This window comes from Euprymna scolopes, chromosome 18 (assembly GCF_053919585.1).
Source record: "Euprymna scolopes isolate OS-2025 chromosome 18, ASM5391958v1, whole genome shotgun sequence".
Taxonomy (NCBI): Eukaryota; Metazoa; Mollusca; class Cephalopoda; order Sepiida; family Sepiolidae; genus Euprymna; species Euprymna scolopes.
In genome coordinates this window covers 128,378,519-128,399,828 of record NC_136499.1, presented here as the reverse complement: position 1 = coordinate 128,399,828, position 21,310 = coordinate 128,378,519, and the positions used below count along the sequence as shown (strand labels likewise).

Here is a 21,310-nt window from a genome sequence, read left to right as displayed (position 1 = left end):
TCGTTACTTCCATGGCATGTGCTCGTCTGAGCTCCAATCCCTGACCCCCCCCCCCCCCCCGCCGATCTTTCACGAAAAACACCCGTCTAGCTGAAACCACTGTCAAATATTTTCCCCACTCTTTATCTGTGCCAAAACCAAAACGTAGATCCTATGAACAAAGCTTCTTTCTTAGAAGTGCACGCCTGTGGAACTCTGTTCCGTCCGTCTGTTTCCCACCTGACTACAACTTGGATGTCTTCAAGTCCAACATAAACAAATTTCTGATGAACATAAAGGAGACACTTTATCAAATCTCAACATTAACGTACTGTATATGCAATAACCCTTATCCCCGAGTGGCTTCCGGGCCTTGATAATTGGTGACCACCTTGTAAAAAAAAAAAAAAAAAAAAAAAGTAGGGACGCCATATTTGATTTTTAATATATATATATATTACCTTGAGAGAATCTTCATGCAAGCTGAAATATTATGCACAGTTAGTTTTTATATTTTTTTACATATCCAACATTTTTTCGCTTGTTTTTCTTGACAATTTATAACTACAATAAATTGCGGTTTCACTTAATGTCATAAGTAATAAATTCTAGCATTGCTACAAATATAATTTGCTGATTTATTTATGTCCTCTGATGAGAAAATAGCAAGAATAGCATTCTTTGAAACTCCGCGAAATAAGGACTTTGTAAATTGTTTTTTGGAGTATTCAGTCGAACAATAACTTTTTATTGCAAAATTCAACTTACAGTTTTAATTTTCTTTCTCTTATATATTGGTTCTGAGTAATTTGATACTCATAACTTTTTTTTTCAGTCTCTTCTAATTTCTCATGTAATAATGTACCTTATTAGTTTTCATTTGTAAACAATTGCATTCAAATTTTACTTTTTCCGATAAAAGTGATTTAAATTTTTTTTTTGTTTTCAGGTTGATCCCAAAGCTTGCAATCCACGCACTCCTTATAAGGTAAAGAGTATTTCTTAAATCATCTCGGACTTGATCCTTCATGTCAGAACTTAAAAAATTAAGTCAATCTATTTACAAATTAAACCTTTTATGAACAGAACTGTGAGATGAGCATGTGGTATTTGAATTGAATATAAAAAAGTTTATTATACTAAAGTAAATATAAACCACATTTGTGTTATCTCCTCTGTAAGACACAGTGAATCAACCTACATGCAGCCGCATAAGCATTTTTTTTTTATCAAAATCAAACTTTGATTTTAGTTAAAGTTTTTATAACTTTCTCTAGTCCTTATTCAGATTAGCATTTATTATAACGATAAGCAAGAATGAAGAAATATTTTTTATCGTGTACCTACTTGTTACAGAATAAAGATGGCATATTCCAAAAATCATCATCACAGATTTCAAATTCATACAAGATGATGCATATCTTATTAGATGAAAAGATTTTTCTATCTTTATTTCGATTTTTTTTTTTTCTTAAAAAAATTGATTTCAGCGAATATTGTTCCTCAGTTAAAACAATTTATGGAAATTGTCTAAATTTATTTATAGAAAAATATTTCATTCCACCAGATGATTACAGAAGAGAAATTCATACCATCTAGAAATATTTACAAAAAATCCGATTTCATAAAAAAAATGGGTGCTTTTTCAGATTGGCACTTATTATAACGATAAGCAAGAATGAAGAAAAAATTTTTATCGTGTACCTACTTGTTACGGAATTAAGATGGCATATTCCAAAAATCATAAATCATCACAGATTTCAAATTCATACAAGCTGATGCGTATCTTATTAGATGAATTAGGAATGAAGATGTTATACTCCAAAAATCACAAAAAAAAAAGAAAACATCACAGACTAATTCATACAAGTTGATGCATATCTTATTTTATGAAAAGTTTTTTTTTTTATCTTTATTTCGATTTTTTTGTTTCTTAAAAAAATTGATTTTAGCGAATTTGGCGAGTACTATTCCTCAGTGCAAAATAATTTATGGAAATTGTCTAAATTTTTTAATAGAAAAATATTTTATTTCATCAGATGATTATGGAAAAGAAATTCATACTATCTTAGAAATATATGAAAAAAAAAAATCTGATTCCATAAAAAAATTGGGTGCTTATTCAGATTGGCACTTATCATGGTGATAAACAAAAATGAAGAAAAACTTTTATTTTGTACGTACTTGTCATGGAATAAAGATGTTTTATTCCAAAAATTACAAAAATTGATTGAGTAGTTTTTTTTTAAATATTTACACAAAAACAAATTTGTCGTCTTTTACAGATAAGTGAAGGCTGAAGCCATTTTGATATTCTTCAAATTTTGTTTTTTACTTTTATAAAATTTCGTTTCTAAAAAAATATTTTTATTATTTGAAAATTTTATTTTCTAAAAAAAGTAAAAAAAAGTATACATGTTAATTTAATAAATTGCTGTTTGGTTTTAAATCATACATTTCGATTGTCTTTCTGACATTATCCCAGAAAAAAAAAAAATTGAAATTGAAAGCGATTGTCTGCTTTTGACTTCTTAATGGCCGTTGCCCCCCCCCCCCCAAAAAAAAAATTGACACGGAGTAAAATTTGATTTTCTTTAATATAAAAAACGACTACTTTATTAAATTACATAATTTTGAGAAATTTCATCTTTGTTCCATAACTGTTACAGACTTTACTTTTGATTGCAATCATGAGTGCTAATCTGAATAAGCACCCTTTCTCCATCTCTTTTATTCTTGGTTGGAACTTGTTTGATTGTGTGGGACCTATTAGATTGGAGACTTTTTTTTTTTTTTTTTTTTTGGCGAAGCAGAAGAGACTAGTGACAACAATATTCCATGCGTGGGCAAATGGTGGCTTTGTAGAGATACAGGATACTGGCATGTGTAATTAATTTTCTAGTGCAGTAGAGGGAGCCCACCTGCCCACCTTCTTTGCAGTATATAGATTAAACCATAAATTCCAGAAACCGAAACTTTATGCATAAAAATGAAAAACTAATCATTCGTCTAAAATTACGGCAAAATCTTGAAGGATCATCACAAGTGAAAGATTTTTGTTTCAGGTTTCAGAAACAAAACCGCAGTCGACCTCATCTGATGAAAACCAAATCAGAAAGATATTTGTTGGCGGCCTTCCCTTTGATGTCGATGAAGGAATTTTGATAGATTTCTTTTCAAGATATGGAAAGGTAATTTTTCTTTTTGTCTTTTCTTTTTTCTTTTTTTTTCTTTTCTTGTAAAAAAAAATTAACAAATCCATTTTCTTTTTTATTTTTATTTTTATTTTCCTTTTTCTTTTCATTTTTCTTTTCTTTTCTTGTAAAAATTTTTTAACAAATCCTTTTTCTTTTTTCTTTTCCTTTTCCCTTTTGTCTTTTCTTTTCCCTTTCGTTTTTTCTTTTCCCTTTCGTCTTTTCTTTTCCCTTTCGTCTTTTCTTTTCCTTTTCGTCTTTTCTTTTCCTTTTCGTCTTTTCTTTTCCTTTTTTTCTTTTCCCTTTCGTCTTTTCTTTTCCTTTTTGTCTTTTCTTTTCCTTTTTTTCTTTTCCCTTTCGTCTTTTCTTTTCCCTTTCGTCTTTTCTTTTCCTTTTCGTCTTTTCTTTTCCTTTTCGTTTTTTCTTTTCCTTTTCGTTTTTTCTTTTCCCTTTCGTTTTTTCTTTTCCCTTTCGTTTTTTCTTTTCCCTTTCGTTTTTTCTTTTCCCTTTCGTTTTTTCTTTTCCCTTTTGTCTTTTCTTTTCCCTTTCGTCTTTTCTTTTTTCTTTCTTTTCCTTTTCTTTTTTCTTTCTTTTCCTTTTCTTTTTTCTTCCTTTTCCTTTTCTTTTTTCTTTTTTCTTTTCTTGTAAAAATTTTTTTTAACAAATCCTTTTTTTTTCTTTTCCTTTTCCTTTTCTTTTTTTCTTTTCCTTTTCTTTTTCCTTTTCTTTTTTTCTTTTCCTTTTCTTTTTTCTTTTCCTTTTCGTTTTTCCTTTTCCTTTTTTCTTTTCCTTTTCTTTTTTCTTTCTTTTCCTTTTCTTTTTCTTTTCATTTTTCATTTTTCTTTTTTCTTGTAAAAAAAAAGAATTTAATAGAAATCCATTTTCTATTCATGCAAATTCATATTTTCTCATTAGCAAAACACTAATTTATACACAAAACAAAAATTGTGTGTCCACTCTTCATATTTTCCCAATTTAAGCCGAGAACCAAAAATCAATTATAAGCCCCCATACCGTAAGAATTGTTTAGGAAAATGAAACAAAAAACAACAAAAAAAACATTGAAACTAGCAAGCTCTCCTGTCATGACATTTGCTAATTTTCAATCCAAACATAAAATCTTGGCTTAAGAAAAAAAATGATTCTTCTTCGTTATTGTATTGAAATATTAAAATCTTGAATTTCAAGTGAAACCAATCGTATCTACTGCTGAAGAGAGCTTGATATTGCTATCTAAGACAGTCCCCCTATTAACAGGTTTGAAACTGACGGTACTAATGACTTCTCATCTAAACTTTCTGTAAATAAAAATATATGATTTTCAGAATGTGAGAGATTGTATATAATAAATTCCACAGCCAAACAACGTCTCAACAAGGGACGCGGTCATCCAACCAGCTAATAACCCCAAGCCGATGTCTCACAAGTAGGAGTTTTAACTCGAAAGGATGATGCCATCCAGCAATGCTAACCAAGCGAGCAACTTATGATAGGATTTTCAGAATGTGAGAGATTGTATATATAATAAATTCCACAGCCAAACAACGTCGCAGCCCACAAGAGCCATGACAGTCAAAGAACCGGAAGTCCAAGACTCGAGTTTCGCCCTCATTTGGGCTCATCAGTTAGACACATCCGAACTCAGGATTCGAAACCCGAGCCTCTTGTATGCAAGGCAAGCACTCTACCAACTGAGCAAACGCTTAAGTTTGTTAAGTAGGTTGATTTCACAGTCGGATTTCGGCGCGGTTTGCTTGATCTGTGTTGGTTAATAGAAATTCTTGTGTGCAGGGCATTTGCTCAGTTGGTAGAGTGCTTGTCTTGCATGCAAGAGGCTCGGGTTTTGAATCCCGAGTTCGGATGTGTCTAACTGATGAACCCAAATGAGGGCGAAACTCGAGTCTTGGACTTCCGGTTCTTTGACTGTCATGGCTCTTGTGGGCTGCGACGTTGTTTGGCTGTGGAATTTATTATATAAAAATATATGTAATACACTCTTATTTTCAGAATTTTTTCCTTATAATAGAGCACTCTGCTTGAATTCTTTTTTCCAAAAAATATGAGTATATATCTACCTATCTATCTATACCTCTATAAATTCGTTTTTCTTGTGTGTATTGATATTCATATTAAAAACCATCTTTTCTATTTATTTAAACAGAAAATACAACTTTGTTATATATGGGTTGTTGAATTGCATTCACTAGCAAAAGATCTAGCAAATTTGCATATTCTTTTAAACATTCATTTTAATTAATTCCCTATTAGTTTTTTCGGTTTTCTTATGGGACTAGCGAGGGAAACCCGGCATTGCCCAGGTGTTTGGAGGTGTGTGTGGTTTTGGGTAAATCAAAACTCGGGGGGGGGGTAAAATTTAAAAAAAAAAAAAGTTTTGGTAGGTGAGTATGAGGATCGAACCCCGAACCCTTGAGGCAAAGTTGAAAATTAAAGTGTGAAAAAAAAAAGTGTGCGATTTTAACCATTGACCCACTGCGAGATACTAACGGAAACACGTTTGAATTTTTTTAATTACTTAGATTTAGCAGGTGCACGTTTTAATGACTTAATGAGGTCAACTTCGACTGCGGGATAGTATTTCATTTACTGCAGGAACGCTTTTTTTTTATTTTTATTTCCCCAAGATGTTGGTGGTGGTGGGGGGGGACCAGCTTCCCTTGCCCAATTTGAATAGCAATTGTTTGATATAAGGAAAATATTTTCACATTGATCAAATCTGATTGCTTTCGGACATTTCCGCCAATAGACGGAAAATACCGCCAGAATTAGTGTATACTTGCATAATATTTGCGTAAAAAGTTTACAGTAAACACAAAATTGTTCCATATATATTTATGTATACATATATATTTTTGTTTAATCTATAAAAGTGAACGCATCTGTGTGTGTACATTTTCCTCTGCAATAACTCTGTCAATTTTCAGTCTACAGACTCGAAATTTGATATACAGGGAACCGAGATTTGGGAAAATCTTTGTAATTGGTTTTCAGCCAGAAATTTGGCTGTTAAGGGGGTCAAAGTTCAACAATTTGACCTTTGAAAACTACCAAATCCCTCCGCCAATTTTGGGTCTAAACACGTGGAATTTTAGATGTAAGTTCCTTGGACATGGATCTAACTTAATAACTTGATTTGAGCCCAAAACAATATATGTTAAGGGGTCAAAATAGGAGTCAAAGGTAAAAGAATTACCCTTTTTTTTTTTTTTTCGTTACTCAACATACACCTCCAAACACCCGGGCAACGCCGGGCTGAAATGCTAGTATATATATATATATATATATATATATATATTCGTCAATTTATTTATAACATCACCTTTTTTTCTTTTTTTATGTTTTCTGATGTTACCTATTATTTCTCCTGGTCCAGTCGGGTCAGCATTGTCCAAATTCCCCCCTTTGCAATATTGTCCAATCACTTGCTTCCAAGTTTTCATTGGCTTGCCAACCTATTATAGAATATAAGATATTCTAGTAAAAAATATAATAAATTTATAACTTTAAATATTTCAGCATTAAGAATTGATTATATAATAAATTGAATTAAATAAAAAATTAATGCTGCAATATTTTAAGTTATAAATTTATTATATTTTTTACTAGAATATCTTGTCTTTTTCTTTTCCAGTTTTAACAACTAGTCCTTTACTTTTCCATGTTTAAGCTTAACCATATTACTGTTCATGCTCGCATTTTTCTATTGTAGTCCATAACTTTTCCAGACTTCCAATAAATTCACTTGTTCTTTGTTTAATTTCAGTCTTATTTTTTTGCCTCCATAAACACATATGTAATAACAATGTATGGCACTCGTCTGCTTTCAATAAAATTCCCCAATTATCTCCGTTTCATGCTTTCATTCTCTCTGTTTCACTTGTTACTTCTATTTTTGAGACAGGTTTGAATTAGTAGCAACAGTAGTCGCTGAAGTAACGTGGTTGCTATGGAAACCAGTAATAAAAAAACGTTGCTCACCTCCTTATGTTTTTTTTTGTTTTTTTTTACGATTTTGAACACCAGAAAATTCATCATAATTTTTATTTTACTGAACGAAAATTGAATTTTTATTTTTCACAATATAGCTGAGAAGGTGATCTATAAACTGTAATAATTGTTTGAAATTTGGTCGAACAATGAGTGAGCAGTGAAGCTTTAAAGCAGTTCTAAATGACTAAAACTACTACTTAACTATATATTCAAACGCGTTAGTGTTTGAATATATGGTTAAGTAGTAGTGTTTGTTAAGTGGTAGTGTTTGTTAAGTGTTAAGTAGTAGTGTTTGTTAAGTGTTAAGTAGTAGTGTTTGTTAAGTGTTAAGTGGTAGTGTTTGTTAAGTGGTAGTGTTTGTTAAGTGTTAAGTGGTAGTGTTTGTTAAGTGTTAAGTAGTATTGTTTGTTAAGTGTTAAGTGGTAGTATGTATTAAGTAGTAGTGTTTGTTAAGTAGTAGTGTTTGTTAAGTGTTAAGTAGTAGTGTTTGTTAAGCGTTAAGTAGTAGCGTTTGTTAAGTGTTAAGTGGTAGCGTTTGTTAAGTGCTAAGTGGTAGCGTTTGTTAAGTGCTAAGTGGTAGCGTTTGTTAAGTGTTAAGTGGTAGCGTTTGTTAAGTGTTAAGTGGTAGCGTTTGTTAAGTGTTAAGTGGTAGCGTTTGTTAAGTGTTAAGTGGTAGCGTTTGTTAAGTGTTAAGTGGTAGCGTTTGTTAAGTGTTAAGTGGTAGCGTTTGTTAAGTGTTAAGTGGTAGCGTTTGTTAAGTGTTAAGTGGTAGCGTTTGTTAAGTGTTAAGTGGTAGCGTTTGTTAAGTGTTAAGTGGTAGCGTTTGTTAAGTGGTAGCGTTTGTTAAGTGGTAGCGTTTGTTAAGTGTTAGCGTGTGTTAAGTGGTAGCGTTTGTTAAGTGTTAGCGTTTGTTAAGTGTTAGCGTTGGTTAAGTGGTAGCGTTTAAGTGTTAAGTAGTACCGTTTGTTAAGTGTTAAGTGGTAGGTTTGTTAAGTAGTAGTGTTTGAATGATACGTAAGAAAAACTGAACTGATATTCGTGAATCCTTGGCTATGCTGTATAATCACTACAACTATTAAAAAAGTAATCAATTGAATCATTAAAAAAGAATTGAAATAATTAAGCATGATTTTTTTTTTGTTTTTTTTAGGTGAAAGAAGCATCAATCATGTATGATCTGCAAAAAGGACGATCTCGAGGTGAGCACCATAACTTTCGGTTTTCTTTTCGATCCATTCAAAATCATTTTCTTAGTCTTCAGTTTAGAATTAAGAGTATTTCCATAGACTAAAGTTTATCATAGCAGTAAGTTGTCTTGTTCAATTTTTAGACATGTGTTCGGTTGTAAACGGGAGTGCATTCTTTTGCATTTTCCTCAACTTGATAAAAAAAAAAATGTATTTGCAATATTTTGCCGCAGCATTGTTGCAGGCAAATATACTCACCCTTTTTTTCTTCTCCATTCTTTTAGAATAAGTTTCCGTAATTTTGATTTTTAGTTTCAAACTATTAGATCGTCATCTCAAATATCTCAATTTGTCTTGAAACTGATTTTTTTTTCTTTGATTAAGTTTTTATAAGTTATCATTTTTGTTGGTGTCATTAAAGACTGCTGCATTGGTAAAAATAAAGACAAGTTGTAGAAGATGTAAAATCCTTGTTATTATTTTTTTTTTTCATAAATTTGTTTTTATAAAAATTTGTTTGTTTATATAATTTTTATTTATTCCTAAAAAAAAAAAATGAAAATTTTTAGAATTCTTTTTAATTTTTAAGTATAGTTAAAATTGATTTGATTACAAAAACATTTTTTTTTTTCTGTTTTTGTGCCTTTTTTTAAAATTATTTGTGACATTTCTATAAACGGGTAAATTGTTTTTTTTTTTTTTTTTTTAGAATAAGGATTGATAATTCGTATTTAGATTATTCGGACTACTGTTCCCATCTGACATGTTGTGTCCACACTCTTTTGCATGATGCAACTTTTGACCTCCCTTCAGCTACTTCAGTGGTTAATTTGCATATTTAGCGATCCAAATGAGTTCCAATTATTTATTTTTTTTAAATCTTCAGAAGTAAAGATTGATTTTAAGACCGAATCCTATTCGTTTACTTTATCTATTACGATTCATTAAATTATATTTGGACAAATACATTTTCTTTTAATCATATCTATTTTATTCTATGTGTACTTCGCGTCAAATCACATTTCCATGAACAGAGTTTCTTTCTAAGAGTTTATCATCTGTGGAATGCTATTCTGCAGACTACAACACGGTCATCTTCAAATCCAATATCAACAAATACCTGTCATAGACCGTCATCACAAGTCATCAAATTTTGTTCATTCCGTCATTTCCAAATCCTCTCATAATATTCTTCATCATTTAGCTGACTATCCATCTCATTAACCCTTATCCTCGAGTGGCTTTTAGCATTGATAAGTGGTGATTTATTAGCATAAGAAAACCCTCTCATAATATTCTTCATCATTCAACTGACAATCTATCTGTTTCATTGACCTGTGTCTTTGAATGGCTTTTAGCCTTGATAATCGGTGACTCATTAGTTAAAATGTATATATTCAGGAAAATGTTATTAAATAATTTTTTGTTCGGACTTGGAACAAGAAACTTACGTACACCAATTTGAGATGACTATAAAATAGAAAAGTAGTCGGGAAATAAAAAATTCCTCGGAAGTAAACAGTGTTACTTAATTTGAAGATCAAATAATGTTTATTTAATCTGAAACGTATGTAATTAAAAATTTTTTTAAAAAACGTCAGTTCATGGATATTATGTTTGGACCTCCATTTTTGTTGGGGGGTCTTCAAATTAACAAACATTGTTCATGTCTGAGGATTTTCAAAACCGGAACTCGTTTGGATCTGTAAATACACAAATTAGCCCTACAGTTTTTTTGAACTTTGGAATCTTTGACAAACTTTAAATAAAATTCTGAACAAAGAACTTTTTTTTTTTCTTTTTTTTTAGTCTACCTTTGTTCTCATTTCGTCAGCCATAACCAAGTGGAAATGTTCATTTTTATTCTTAGTTATTACCGACTGTAGTAAGGTTTGAACTTTTGATATCCAGAAAACTGTCACTTAGAACTAATTGCTAACCGATGCTTTTAGCTGTTATGCAATGGGTCCTTGTATGAACCATGCCTGAAGAATGTGCACATTCTATCTGCGTCAGATTAAATATACGGTTCAGTTTAAAATTCTGATTCCAAATTTGAAAATCTGCACCTGAAGATTAAACGTTACATTGGTCGAAACGTGAATATAATAACCGGAATGAGAATAGTAGTCTGAATAATACAAAACTGTTATAAATTGATTAAAATTATTTTAAATAATATATTATAATATTAACTCTTTAAAAAATATTTTTTTTCTTGATATTTTTTTTATATTATCATTATTGAAAGAATTTAACAGATGTTTGGAAATTCTTGGTCTTGTTGAAATACTTTATTCAAATCTCACAAGAATTATTCTTGAAGACATTTTAGGATTGATGAAAGTTGAATTTTTATAATTAATAAAACGCTAAAGCTTTACACCTAAAATCTATTCAATTTTCTAAAATTATGAAAAATGAAAGCATTTTTAAATGAATTTTTATTGTAATTTACAAGTTTATTTGAGGAAATGCAAAAAGTTTTGAATTTTTATGATGAAGATTTTTTGGATTTTTTAGACTATTCTCATCTTGAGTGTTACTTTCACAATGTTTCAGTCGATGTAACCTTTGGCCTTCTTCAGGCATATCTAATCGAATTCGTGAATTTTTGAAATTTCATGCAGATTTCCAAATTCAACGGAAAGATTCCCACGTTCAACAAAATAGAAGATTGGCAGTTATATGGATGGAAACCGTGTACAAATGACAAAAAACAAACAATAGTTTGAAAAATCCAAATACGTTTACAGAAAGCTTTTTTTTTTTTTTTTTTTGTGATTATGAAAAAAAAATCCAACAAAAAAATGTTTCTCATTTAAAATTAATAGTTACTTAGTGATTTGTAAGTTCTAAAAAAAAGAAATTAAAAAAAAAAAAAACACAACTTAATGCGTTTGATTTTTTTTTATTTTGTATAATTATAATTTTTGATTATAAAGATAAAAATATTGAATTACCCTTTTTAAAAGTAAGAATAAATCATTGGATATTTTTCTTTGTCTTAAAAAGTTTTCATTTTAATTAAAGTATCACAAAAAGTTTTCATTTTAATTAAAGTATCACAAAAAGTTTTCATTTTAATTAAAGTATCACAAAAAGTTTTCATTTTAATTAAAGTATCACAAAAAGTTTTCATTTTAATTAAAGTATCACAAAAAGTTTTAAAGAATCATTTTAGTCTTTTCATCTTCTCAACTGCAAATTGTTATAAATTGTCAGATTTCATTGAATTTTTAAAATATGATTTTTTTGTCCTAAAACCAATGCAACTTGTCTTTTTTTAAAACATTTTAAAATGATTTTTCATTGTTGTGTGAGTGCTCTGGAGAATAGAAGATCTTAATTTTTTAAGCAACTTTTATTGCTTTGTAAATTCTTAAATACTTTTTTTTTAAAAGCAACCTGGCAGCCATTGCTTTGTAAATTGTAAAAAAAAAAAAAACCCCAAAAACTGAATTGTTGTACTGAAAAAATATGTAAAACTTGAATAAAATTCTGTAATTTTATTTAATTGTAATTTATTTGTTTTAAAACAGATTTATGTAACATGGATTGACACTTCTATATTATAACAAAAAAAAAAAAATATTGCATTTCAAGTGAAAGAAATGGTGCCTACATAATCGTCAGGTCTCCAATAGTAACGTATCCAAAAATTACAAAAAACGATAAGGTAAAAAAATAATTATTAATGAAAAAAAAATTGTGAAAGGTACGAAATATCTATACATGGTGACCCCCCAAAAAGAAAAAAAAACATAGAAAGTATATCTAGAACATATTCTGTAGAACGGAGAGAAAAAGGCCAAAGTCCCTAGTGTTTTGATGTGATGTTTTGAATATAATAAACTAGTTATGGATAAAGTTTCATTACATTCGGAAAAAACACTAAGAATCGGGGCCTAATTAAAGTTTGGGCCCATTTTTTTTTGTCACCCTGTATTAAGCTTACTAAAAAAACATAAGTTGACAGGGGAGATAATTAAGTTCTTTTGCTTATATCATGTGACGAATGTAATTCAAAATGTCGGACAAAGTTTATTCTCCATCTAAACTTCATTGAATTAAGCTTTTCATGAATAATTATTTTTCTATTTTATAATTTTTCATAATTTTTGGATATGTTACTATTTACGACATAACAATTATGTAGATACAATTTGTTTCACTTTAAATTCAATATATTTTTTTTCGTTTGTATAATATAGAAGCACCCGTAGATTTAATGTTCATCAATTTGTAGTTGAATGATAATATAAGGTCTTTTTAATGTTTTTCTAATTCAGTTCGATATACTAGCAGAAGAATCGTACACGGTTAGAAGCCATGTGAAAGCCGTTTCAATTGTAGGCGATATTGAATTTTGTCCTCCATAAATCAAATATATATTCCAGTCAGGGGAGGTAATTGCGACAATTTTGATCACAAATAAAACCTGGTATTAAGCAATCAGAATCAGTCATACATAATGTCCTCAATGATGCTGCGTCAAACAGAACTGAGAGGGAGAAGGTAATGAAATATAAAGGTTTGGTAGTTGTTTAATTCAATCAAGACATTAAAAAAATGAAATTACTGAAAAAAGTTATATCGTACGGACTCGTTATGGAATGAAGTTCTAATAAAAATAAATTTCACTTAATTTGATCAAGTATTTCTTTTACAGAGGAAAATCAAATTTTAATGAACATGAGTTATAACAATTACATTGAGAGCATTGCCGGGACCGCTGCGAGGAAAGTAGGCTCTCTCTACTGTGTTAGAAAGCTACTAACGCCCAAAAGTATCCTGTACCTCTATAAGGCCACCATTCGCCCATGTATGGAGTATTGTTGTCATATTTGGGCTGGTGCATCTGCTACTAGTCTCTCGCTTCTAGACAAGGCCCAAAAGAGAGTCTCCAACCTGATAGGTCCTGAACTGTCATCTAAGCTTCAGCCTCTGCCCCACCGATGAAATGTTGTATCCCTCTGCCTGTTCTACAAGTATTTTAATAGTGAATGCTCTGACGAACTGCAAGCACTTGTGCCCCCACGACGTAAATACCCTTGACAATCCCAACTAGCAGCAAAATCCCACCCCTACACAATAGAGATCCCTAGATGTAAGAGAGCTTTCTACTCCAGTAGTTTCTTCCCCAAAACCGCTAGACTTTGGAATTCCATTCCGGCTCCCTGCTTCCCCAACAGTACTGACATGCAGAAGTTCAAATGTAACGTGAACCGACATTTTTCTGCCCAACTGCCTACAGTAGCTTATGTCCCTGATAGTAGCCCCTTACACCAAAGTGGCAATTTGCCTTGTTTGGGGTGAAAATGTAATAAATAAATGAAAGAAAAAGAAATGAGATTGATCGTATCGCGTCCATCTTGCTTATTTCACGGACGAGGAGGGTAGTACCTTTAACCGAAAAAGTGATTAACAATCGACAAAATCAAAAAAGGGATTAAAAAAACAAACTCTGTAAAATAAGTGAAAAAAAAAACCTAAAATATTTATCTGCATATTTTTTCTGCCCATGTTGCAAAATAATCTCGTCAAATTTTTACAAACTTTAAACGGTGATGGTGTTATCTCCCTTGGTGACCCTCCTCCGCTCGGTCGCGAAATAGATAAGATGGCGGGATACGATCGATCTCATAAAAATTTGATTTTCCTCTGTACAAAAAAAAAACTACTTGATCAAATTAAGTGAATTTTTTTTATGAGAACTTCATTCCATAATGCAATATAATTTTTTTTTTTTTTTTTTTTTTTTTTTCAATATTTTCATTTTTTAATATCTTGATTAAACTAAGCAAGTACCTTAGGTTTTATGTACAACATGAAAAGAAACTGGAATCTTAGAAAAATGTCTTTCATTCAAATGATTATGTAAGCAAACAAGCAAACTCATGAAAAAGAATTTCAAAGACTATGTAGTGAATATACCAAGTGAAAGAGATATGCTACTTGGTGAATATACTGAAACTACCTTGCAAATATACCCGGTGAACCAAGTGCAAGAGAGATACAAACAATTGCAAATTAAGTGGACAGTTTGAATCTTAAAAAGATCTCTCAATTGGGATATATGAGATGGCAGGTGAATGTCTGGTATTTGGTAGGATTCACCATCCACACACAGCAAAATCAAAATAAGAAAATCAAAATAGGAAAAAAATTTGAGTGTACTTTCTGTAAAAAATAATAGGAATGCTTGCAAGACCTCAAATCTCGTACAAAACTTTACCATACTGTTTGTTGTCGAGATTGTTGTTCTCTTGCATACAGTGACCCGTATTTTCAATGCTGCGTCGACATGATTATTAAGTCTGCATGGTGATTTCTTTAAATGGAGTTATCTTTCTTTAATTGACGTAAACGTAACAAGAAACGTAACAAGAATCGTAACAAGAAACGTAACAAGAATGTTTAATTTCTTACGCTTTCATCAGAAAATCATTTCAAATTTTTTTCTTTAAAAAAAAAAAATGAAGTTAACATTTTCTTATCCAAACCGAAACCTGAATATATTCAAATTTTTTATGAATTGGTGCCAGGTTTTTAAAACCAATTCCAAATTATACAAACGTCAACCAAACGTTGAAAGAGAAAATGTAGATCCGTTATCCGATCCAAAAGCAAAACAACAAAAAAAAAAACAAACAAAAAAAAACAAAATAAAAAAAAACAAAACAAAAAAAACAAAAAAAAACAAAACAAAAACAGTGTTAAGCAGTTAGAATCAGACATGCATATCCAATGTGCACATGCTTAAAGTGGAAGCTGCGTTTCAGTGCACTTTCGGTAATTACCTACTTGCAGCCTTATTGACTGTAAAAAACACCCGTCTGAACTCCAATCTCTGGTCCCCCCTCGCCAATCTCTCACGAAAAACACCCGTCTAGCTGAATCCACTGTCAAAAACTTTCCCCACTCTTTATCTATGCCTAAATCAAAACGTAGATTCCATGAACAAAGCTTCTTTCTTATAACTGCACGTCTGTGGAACTCTGTTCCGTCTGCCTGCTTCCCTCCTGACTACAACTTGGGTGTCTTCAAGTCCAACGTAAACAAATTCCTGATGAACCGCCCCCTTAAGTAGACACTCTAAAATATCCACACTAACGTACTGTACTTATCCCTGAGTGGCTTCCGGGCCTTGATAAGTGGTGACCACCTTGTGAAAAAAAAAAATGGAATGCTCGCAGGAAGTAATATTATCTACGAAAGCTCACCATATTGTTTGAAAATGTACCGTCTTTTCAAATAATAGATTACCTCATAAATAAACTCTGATAAAAGTAACTTAAGAATAAATTTCTAGAACTTACCAAATGACTATTTTATGAATCCTATATGAGTTGTACTTATTCGGTGTTGCCTGGGATGCAATGAATTTAATTTAGATTTTAATTTTTGTTTCGCATTTTTTAAATTTATGTAGAAGCAGTAAAAAAATTTTACTTGTAACAGAGATAACTCTTTTTACATCCTTGAATTAAAAATTAGTTATTTCCCTTTGCTGATTTTAATATTTCGTTCATAATAGAAAATGGTTTCTCCATACATGATTACATAAAAAACAAAAGGGGGAAAAAAAAAACTTTAACAAAATATGTTATTATGCCAGTAACATGATACAACCATAACAGATAAAAAGAAAAGTGGCTAGTCAGAATCAAAGTTTGATATATCAGCTTAAATGCTATATAGGTCCAACTTTTAAAGTCTTACATGGTTTCTGTTTGATTTTACGGCGAAGTCATGAGTCAGCAAGTTTTGCAGGAGTGCAAGTAGTTTTTTCTTTTTCTTTTAAGTTGTGATTCATAAGTTGAATTCTCTTATCAGCCGATTCCTCATCTCTGACTGGAATCTGTATACCGTTTTACAGATGCTAGCGTAAAGAAACAACTGGATTGACTAATCACAAGCAACCCATACGTTATCATTGAATTGGTTACTGCACAGAGATGTATGAGGAGAGTGTCATTTCTTTCTCTGAATTACTCCACTTACCCTTGATCCTCAATCTTATCATGCGTAGTGTTTAGCAAAGCGGAATCCAAAACCATTTTCTGAGTCTTTGGTATGACTCTACCATGGATTGAACTCTGATCTCACAATCCATAAGAAAACGAATGGGAATAGTGGTCATAAGTATGTGATTTAGGAAAAACATTTGTATTGGTTGGATTGACAAAAATGAAAAAAAAAAAAACTATAAAAAGATAAACTAATTTATAAATACTTATATACGACATGTTTTTTATTTTTTTTTTAAACTTTAGATCATCTTGTCTTTTAAAATGTGAGTTAGTCATCGAATATTGTGATTTATAGTTTATATTTATTAATAGCATTTCGGCCCGGCGTTGCCCGGGTGTTTGGAGGTGTATGCTGAGCAAAACAAACAAAAACAAAAAAAAAACAGTAAATTTTTTAAACTTTGACCCCTTAACATTTATTGTTTTTGGCTCAAATCAAGTTATTAAGTTAGATCCATATCCAAGGAACCTATATCTAAAATTTCAATTGCGTAGACCGAAAATTGTCGGAGGAGTTTGGTAAAGTTCTCAAAGGTCAAATCGTTTAACTTTGACCCCTTAACAGCGAAATTTCTGCCCGAAAACCGATCACATAGATTTTTCCAAATCTCAGTACCCTGTATATAAAATTTCGAGTCTGTAGACTAAAAATTGACAGTTATTGCGTAGGGAAATGTACACACACACACACACGTTCACTTTTATAGATATACTAGCATTTCAGCCCGGCGTTGCCCGGGTGTTGGAGGTGTATGTTGAGCAAAAAAAAAAAAAGGCGGTAATTTTTTTTAACTTTGACCCCTATTATGACTCCTTAACATTTGTTTTGGGCTCAAATCAAGTTATTAAGTTAGATCTATGTCCAAGGAACCTATCTAAAATTTCAAGGTTTTAAACCCAAAATTGGCGGATAAGTTTGGTAGAGTTTTAAAGGTCAAATCGTTAAACTTTGACCTTTTAACAGCCAAATTTCTGACCAAAAACAGATTACAAAGATTTACGCAAATCTCAGTACCCTGTATATCAAATTTCGAGTCTGCAGACTAAAAATTGACAGAGTTATTGCGTAGGGAAATGTACACAGACAGACACATTATATAGATAATATAGTGGACTAGTTGTGCAGTGTAAAATGATAAAGCGATCCGTTATAGTCGAAAGTGTTGTAGATTGCTCCATTTTAATTGGTGACTACACTGAGATGTAGGGGAGGGTGATATTCCATTCCCTGGATTGCTCCACTTACCCTTGATATAATGCCTTGTGTTTAGCAGCGTGGCATAAAGTATTATTTTTAAAAAAGTTTTTGGCATGCCTCAACCTAAAATTGAACTGTGGTCCTTTAACAATATGCTAATCATTCTTGCAAATCAACTCGCTATTCGACAAGTCATAGTGTATCTTAACTGTCACTCGTTATGAGTAAACAAATAAACTTTGTTCTATAGACCCCCCCCCCCCCCAAAGAAAGCATCCGTTTGCTGATTTTATTAAAAAAAAAAGTTATTCATAGTTTGCTTCTTTAATTGAAATAGTTTGTCAGTTCTTTAAAAGCAAAGATAGAACCCCCCCCCCCAAAAAAAAAACCGTTTGATTCGAATGTCAGAAACAAAAAGAAAGGAGTTTTTTATTGCTATTTGCTGCAAATTGCTTTGCAATATGGCATCCATGTAACAAAGGATTCCATTCTACATAATTTGATATATTGGACCGTGCAGACAGACAGAGGGTCCCTAATGAAACGAGCAGAAACAAAAACATATTTGTAGTCAGAGCCCCCCCCCCCCAACGTCTTTTCCTCTGGTAACCCCCACCCCCAAGCAATGATCAAGGGAGGACAAAAAAGGGGTGGGGAGGCCATGGAAGAATGTAGAATTACAACTAAACTCACAGTTCTGACGTGACACTTATCTTAGATTCCCTTGACTGCAGTTGAAAATTAATGAGCTCTTGTCTTCCTCCCTCTTATCCTCTCCTTTCACTTCCTCCTCCTTTTCTTACCGTTCCTCCTCCTCCTCCTCCTCCATATCAATTACATTCCTAAGCAACATTTGCTTAGGTGTATTTTACAAGTATCTGTTTGAAATTTACTTGATGGTGGACTTTTGGAACTCAAGTTTTATTGATTTTAAGTTTTAATGATTAAAAATTGATTGAATTAAAAAAAAAAAAAAAAAAAAAAAAAATTCTCTGTGAATTCGTTCAAGTAGAGATTTGATTAACAATGTAAGTTTTTATTTTTGTTCCTACCCAGAGTGCCCCTTGAAAAAAAAAACGACCTTGTATCTAACTCTGCCCTTGTGGGGAGGCAAGTAAATAGGAACAATATGAACTTACTTGCTTTCCTTACTCCGGCGTTGTCCGTAAAAAAAAAAAAAAATGACTTGTTTAGAAATGAAAATTAATTTTGATGACTTTAATAATTTTGCAAAATTGGAATCTTTGCAAAACTTATTTTAGATATATTTGATATATATATATATATATATATATATATATATATATATATATATATAATCATAATGAAACAGATATTAATGTGACGCCAAGGAACACACACATATGCAAAAACTTTCCGACGCAATCCTCTACCTGTGTGAGAACTAAATATGTCCTGGGATAATTTTCTTGCAAACTTTCCATTCATTTAGTATATATGTAAGGCTTTTTAAAAAAGGAAAAAAATTTTTTTGTTAATATTTTTTGGATATTAAATGAATGTATAATTTGCAAGAAAATTATCTCAGGTGTAGATATCTTGTTTTTCGTGCATATGATAGCAATGATGAGGGTCTGTATTGAATTAAAAAACAGAAACCCACATATACAATGAACTTTATATCTATATTAGTATGGGGTCAAAACAATTGTGTACTTCTATAATCAATAAATAAACTTTTTGACGAACATAATGAGTTTTTGTTTTTAATAAAAAAATAAAGTGTTAAAAGAATTCAAAGTATTTATAGCTCTAATCTTGCACAATTGAGCTATTTAAAGGAACTAAGTGTTGAAATTTTATTTGAATATAAAATTTTATTTGAAATACATATATTTATGTATATAATTTATCTATTATATAAAGGGCAGATGTCTGTATGTCCGGCAAAAACTTGAAAAATACAAAGCTCCACAAAGTTGGTATTTTTTTAATTAGCATGACCCTACATGTATGATATCTAAAATTAAAAAACAATACGATTTATTATTTGGTGGTCAAATTTATTATCATTTGATGTTATCAAGACGTACGCACATCTTGTAGTGTTATGTAACCGAAAGTAACCAATTTTTTTTTTTTTTTTAAATAGTTGTTTCTCTTATGCCGACTTGAAGTTATGTGTGAGATGGGAGAAAGAGAGATGATCTTTTTAGTGTGTATGTATGTATATATATATATATATCTTGTTTTAATCCTTCCTTCAGGGAGACTAGCCGCCCTCCTCACCAAACAAGTCTGGTGGGGGAGCCAGTTTAGTCGCCGGTGACCCGACCATGAGGCAGGTAGTACTGGGTTACATGGTACCAGTAGCATATGACATGACATGACCTGACAAGCGAATGAACCCTTTTTCAGGGTCAACGGCCAACTAGCACCGTGTATATTTGTGTGTGTGTGTATATGTGTATTGGGGTGGAGAGGGCTCCCGTAAGCCGTGGTGAAGGCAACCTTTCTAGGAGAAGCAAATCTCTGATTTAAAAAACCATAAAGCAGAAGACCAGTACCCGCATTAAGCTGGTCCGCAGTTTAATTTTTTGCTGGCTATCTTGCTCTTGCTGGATCTCAACATTTTGAACCGAGAGAGAGACTTAGCTGTCGTACAAAGCTAAGACTCTGTAACATCATATTTGTATAGATACTCCCTCAGACATTTGGGCTCATGGATTTTAAATGTCTGAGGGAGTGGCACTCGTCTGACAAGACGTTGCAATCATCATGTATATATATATAATTTATTGATATAAACAAATTTACAAGGTCGCGACACTGGACATGCTAATGTTTCGGACAGATGATTAGTTGAAACCACAAGTCCTCGTTAGGCAACTTAAAAAAAAGTTGTCTTCTACAGAAGAAAACCAGTTCTCAAACCATCTGTCCGAAACATTAGCATGTCCAGTGTCATGACCATGTAAATTTGTTTATATCAATAAAAATATTACTTTGCTCTTCTTTTATTGAGCACTCTTAATAACCTTGTTAAATTCATGAGTTTTCTCTCTTGACTACCTATAGCTTGGTATGTAATATATATATATATATATATATATATATATATATATATATTCAATAAGATAAAAAGCTATAGCAAACATCTAAATGACTACTTTAACCACAGTTCCTGATTTCAAAAAAAGAAAAATTAAAAGATTCATCTGCCTTACTTTTAATGCTAGGTTTATTTATGGTGTCTTTTAAATTCAATAAAAACCCTCAAAAATTTGCTGATGAGGAGACCTTGCTTACCAAAAAACTATATATAATTATTGTATATAACTTGATGTATACCACAATAAAAAGCATTGTTTTCCTAAACGATCGTACAGATAATCGATTTTGTTGTTGTTCCTTTTTATGAAACGGATTTTTAATTTAATTAAAATTTGATTTTTAAATTTTAAATTATAAATCACATTACTTAATATATATATATATATATATATATATATATATATTTTAAGCCCCCCTCTTTGGGTAGAGCACTGTCGTAAATAATCTCACCCGCTACTTAATTAGCTAAAAAATGCGAGGCTCGCTGTTTGTTTATAAATGAGTGGTTTGAGCACTATAAAAGTGGTGGACGGATGTTTGTTTAAAATAGACATTTGGCAAGGTTATTAACGGGCACCACTCCCGTGGGTCGATCGGTAGAACTGCTGACTATCAAGGCGATGATTCTAGGTT

At 31.4% G+C, this 21,310-nt stretch overlaps 1 protein-coding gene across 1 annotated transcript in view; it reads left to right on the top strand.

The window, feature by feature from the left end:
• LOC145297818 (uncharacterized) overlaps positions 1-21,310 on the top strand; it is a 174,820-nt gene that overhangs the window by 80,653 nt on the left and 72,857 nt on the right. Inside the window, exons 4-6 of the mRNA XM_080144129.1 lie at positions 929-967; positions 3,045-3,170; positions 8,332-8,380. Of these exons, the coding sequence (XP_080000255.1) occupies positions 929-967; positions 3,045-3,170; positions 8,332-8,380 (214 nt within the window). The remainder of the gene's footprint in view (positions 1-928; positions 968-3,044; positions 3,171-8,331; positions 8,381-21,310) is intronic.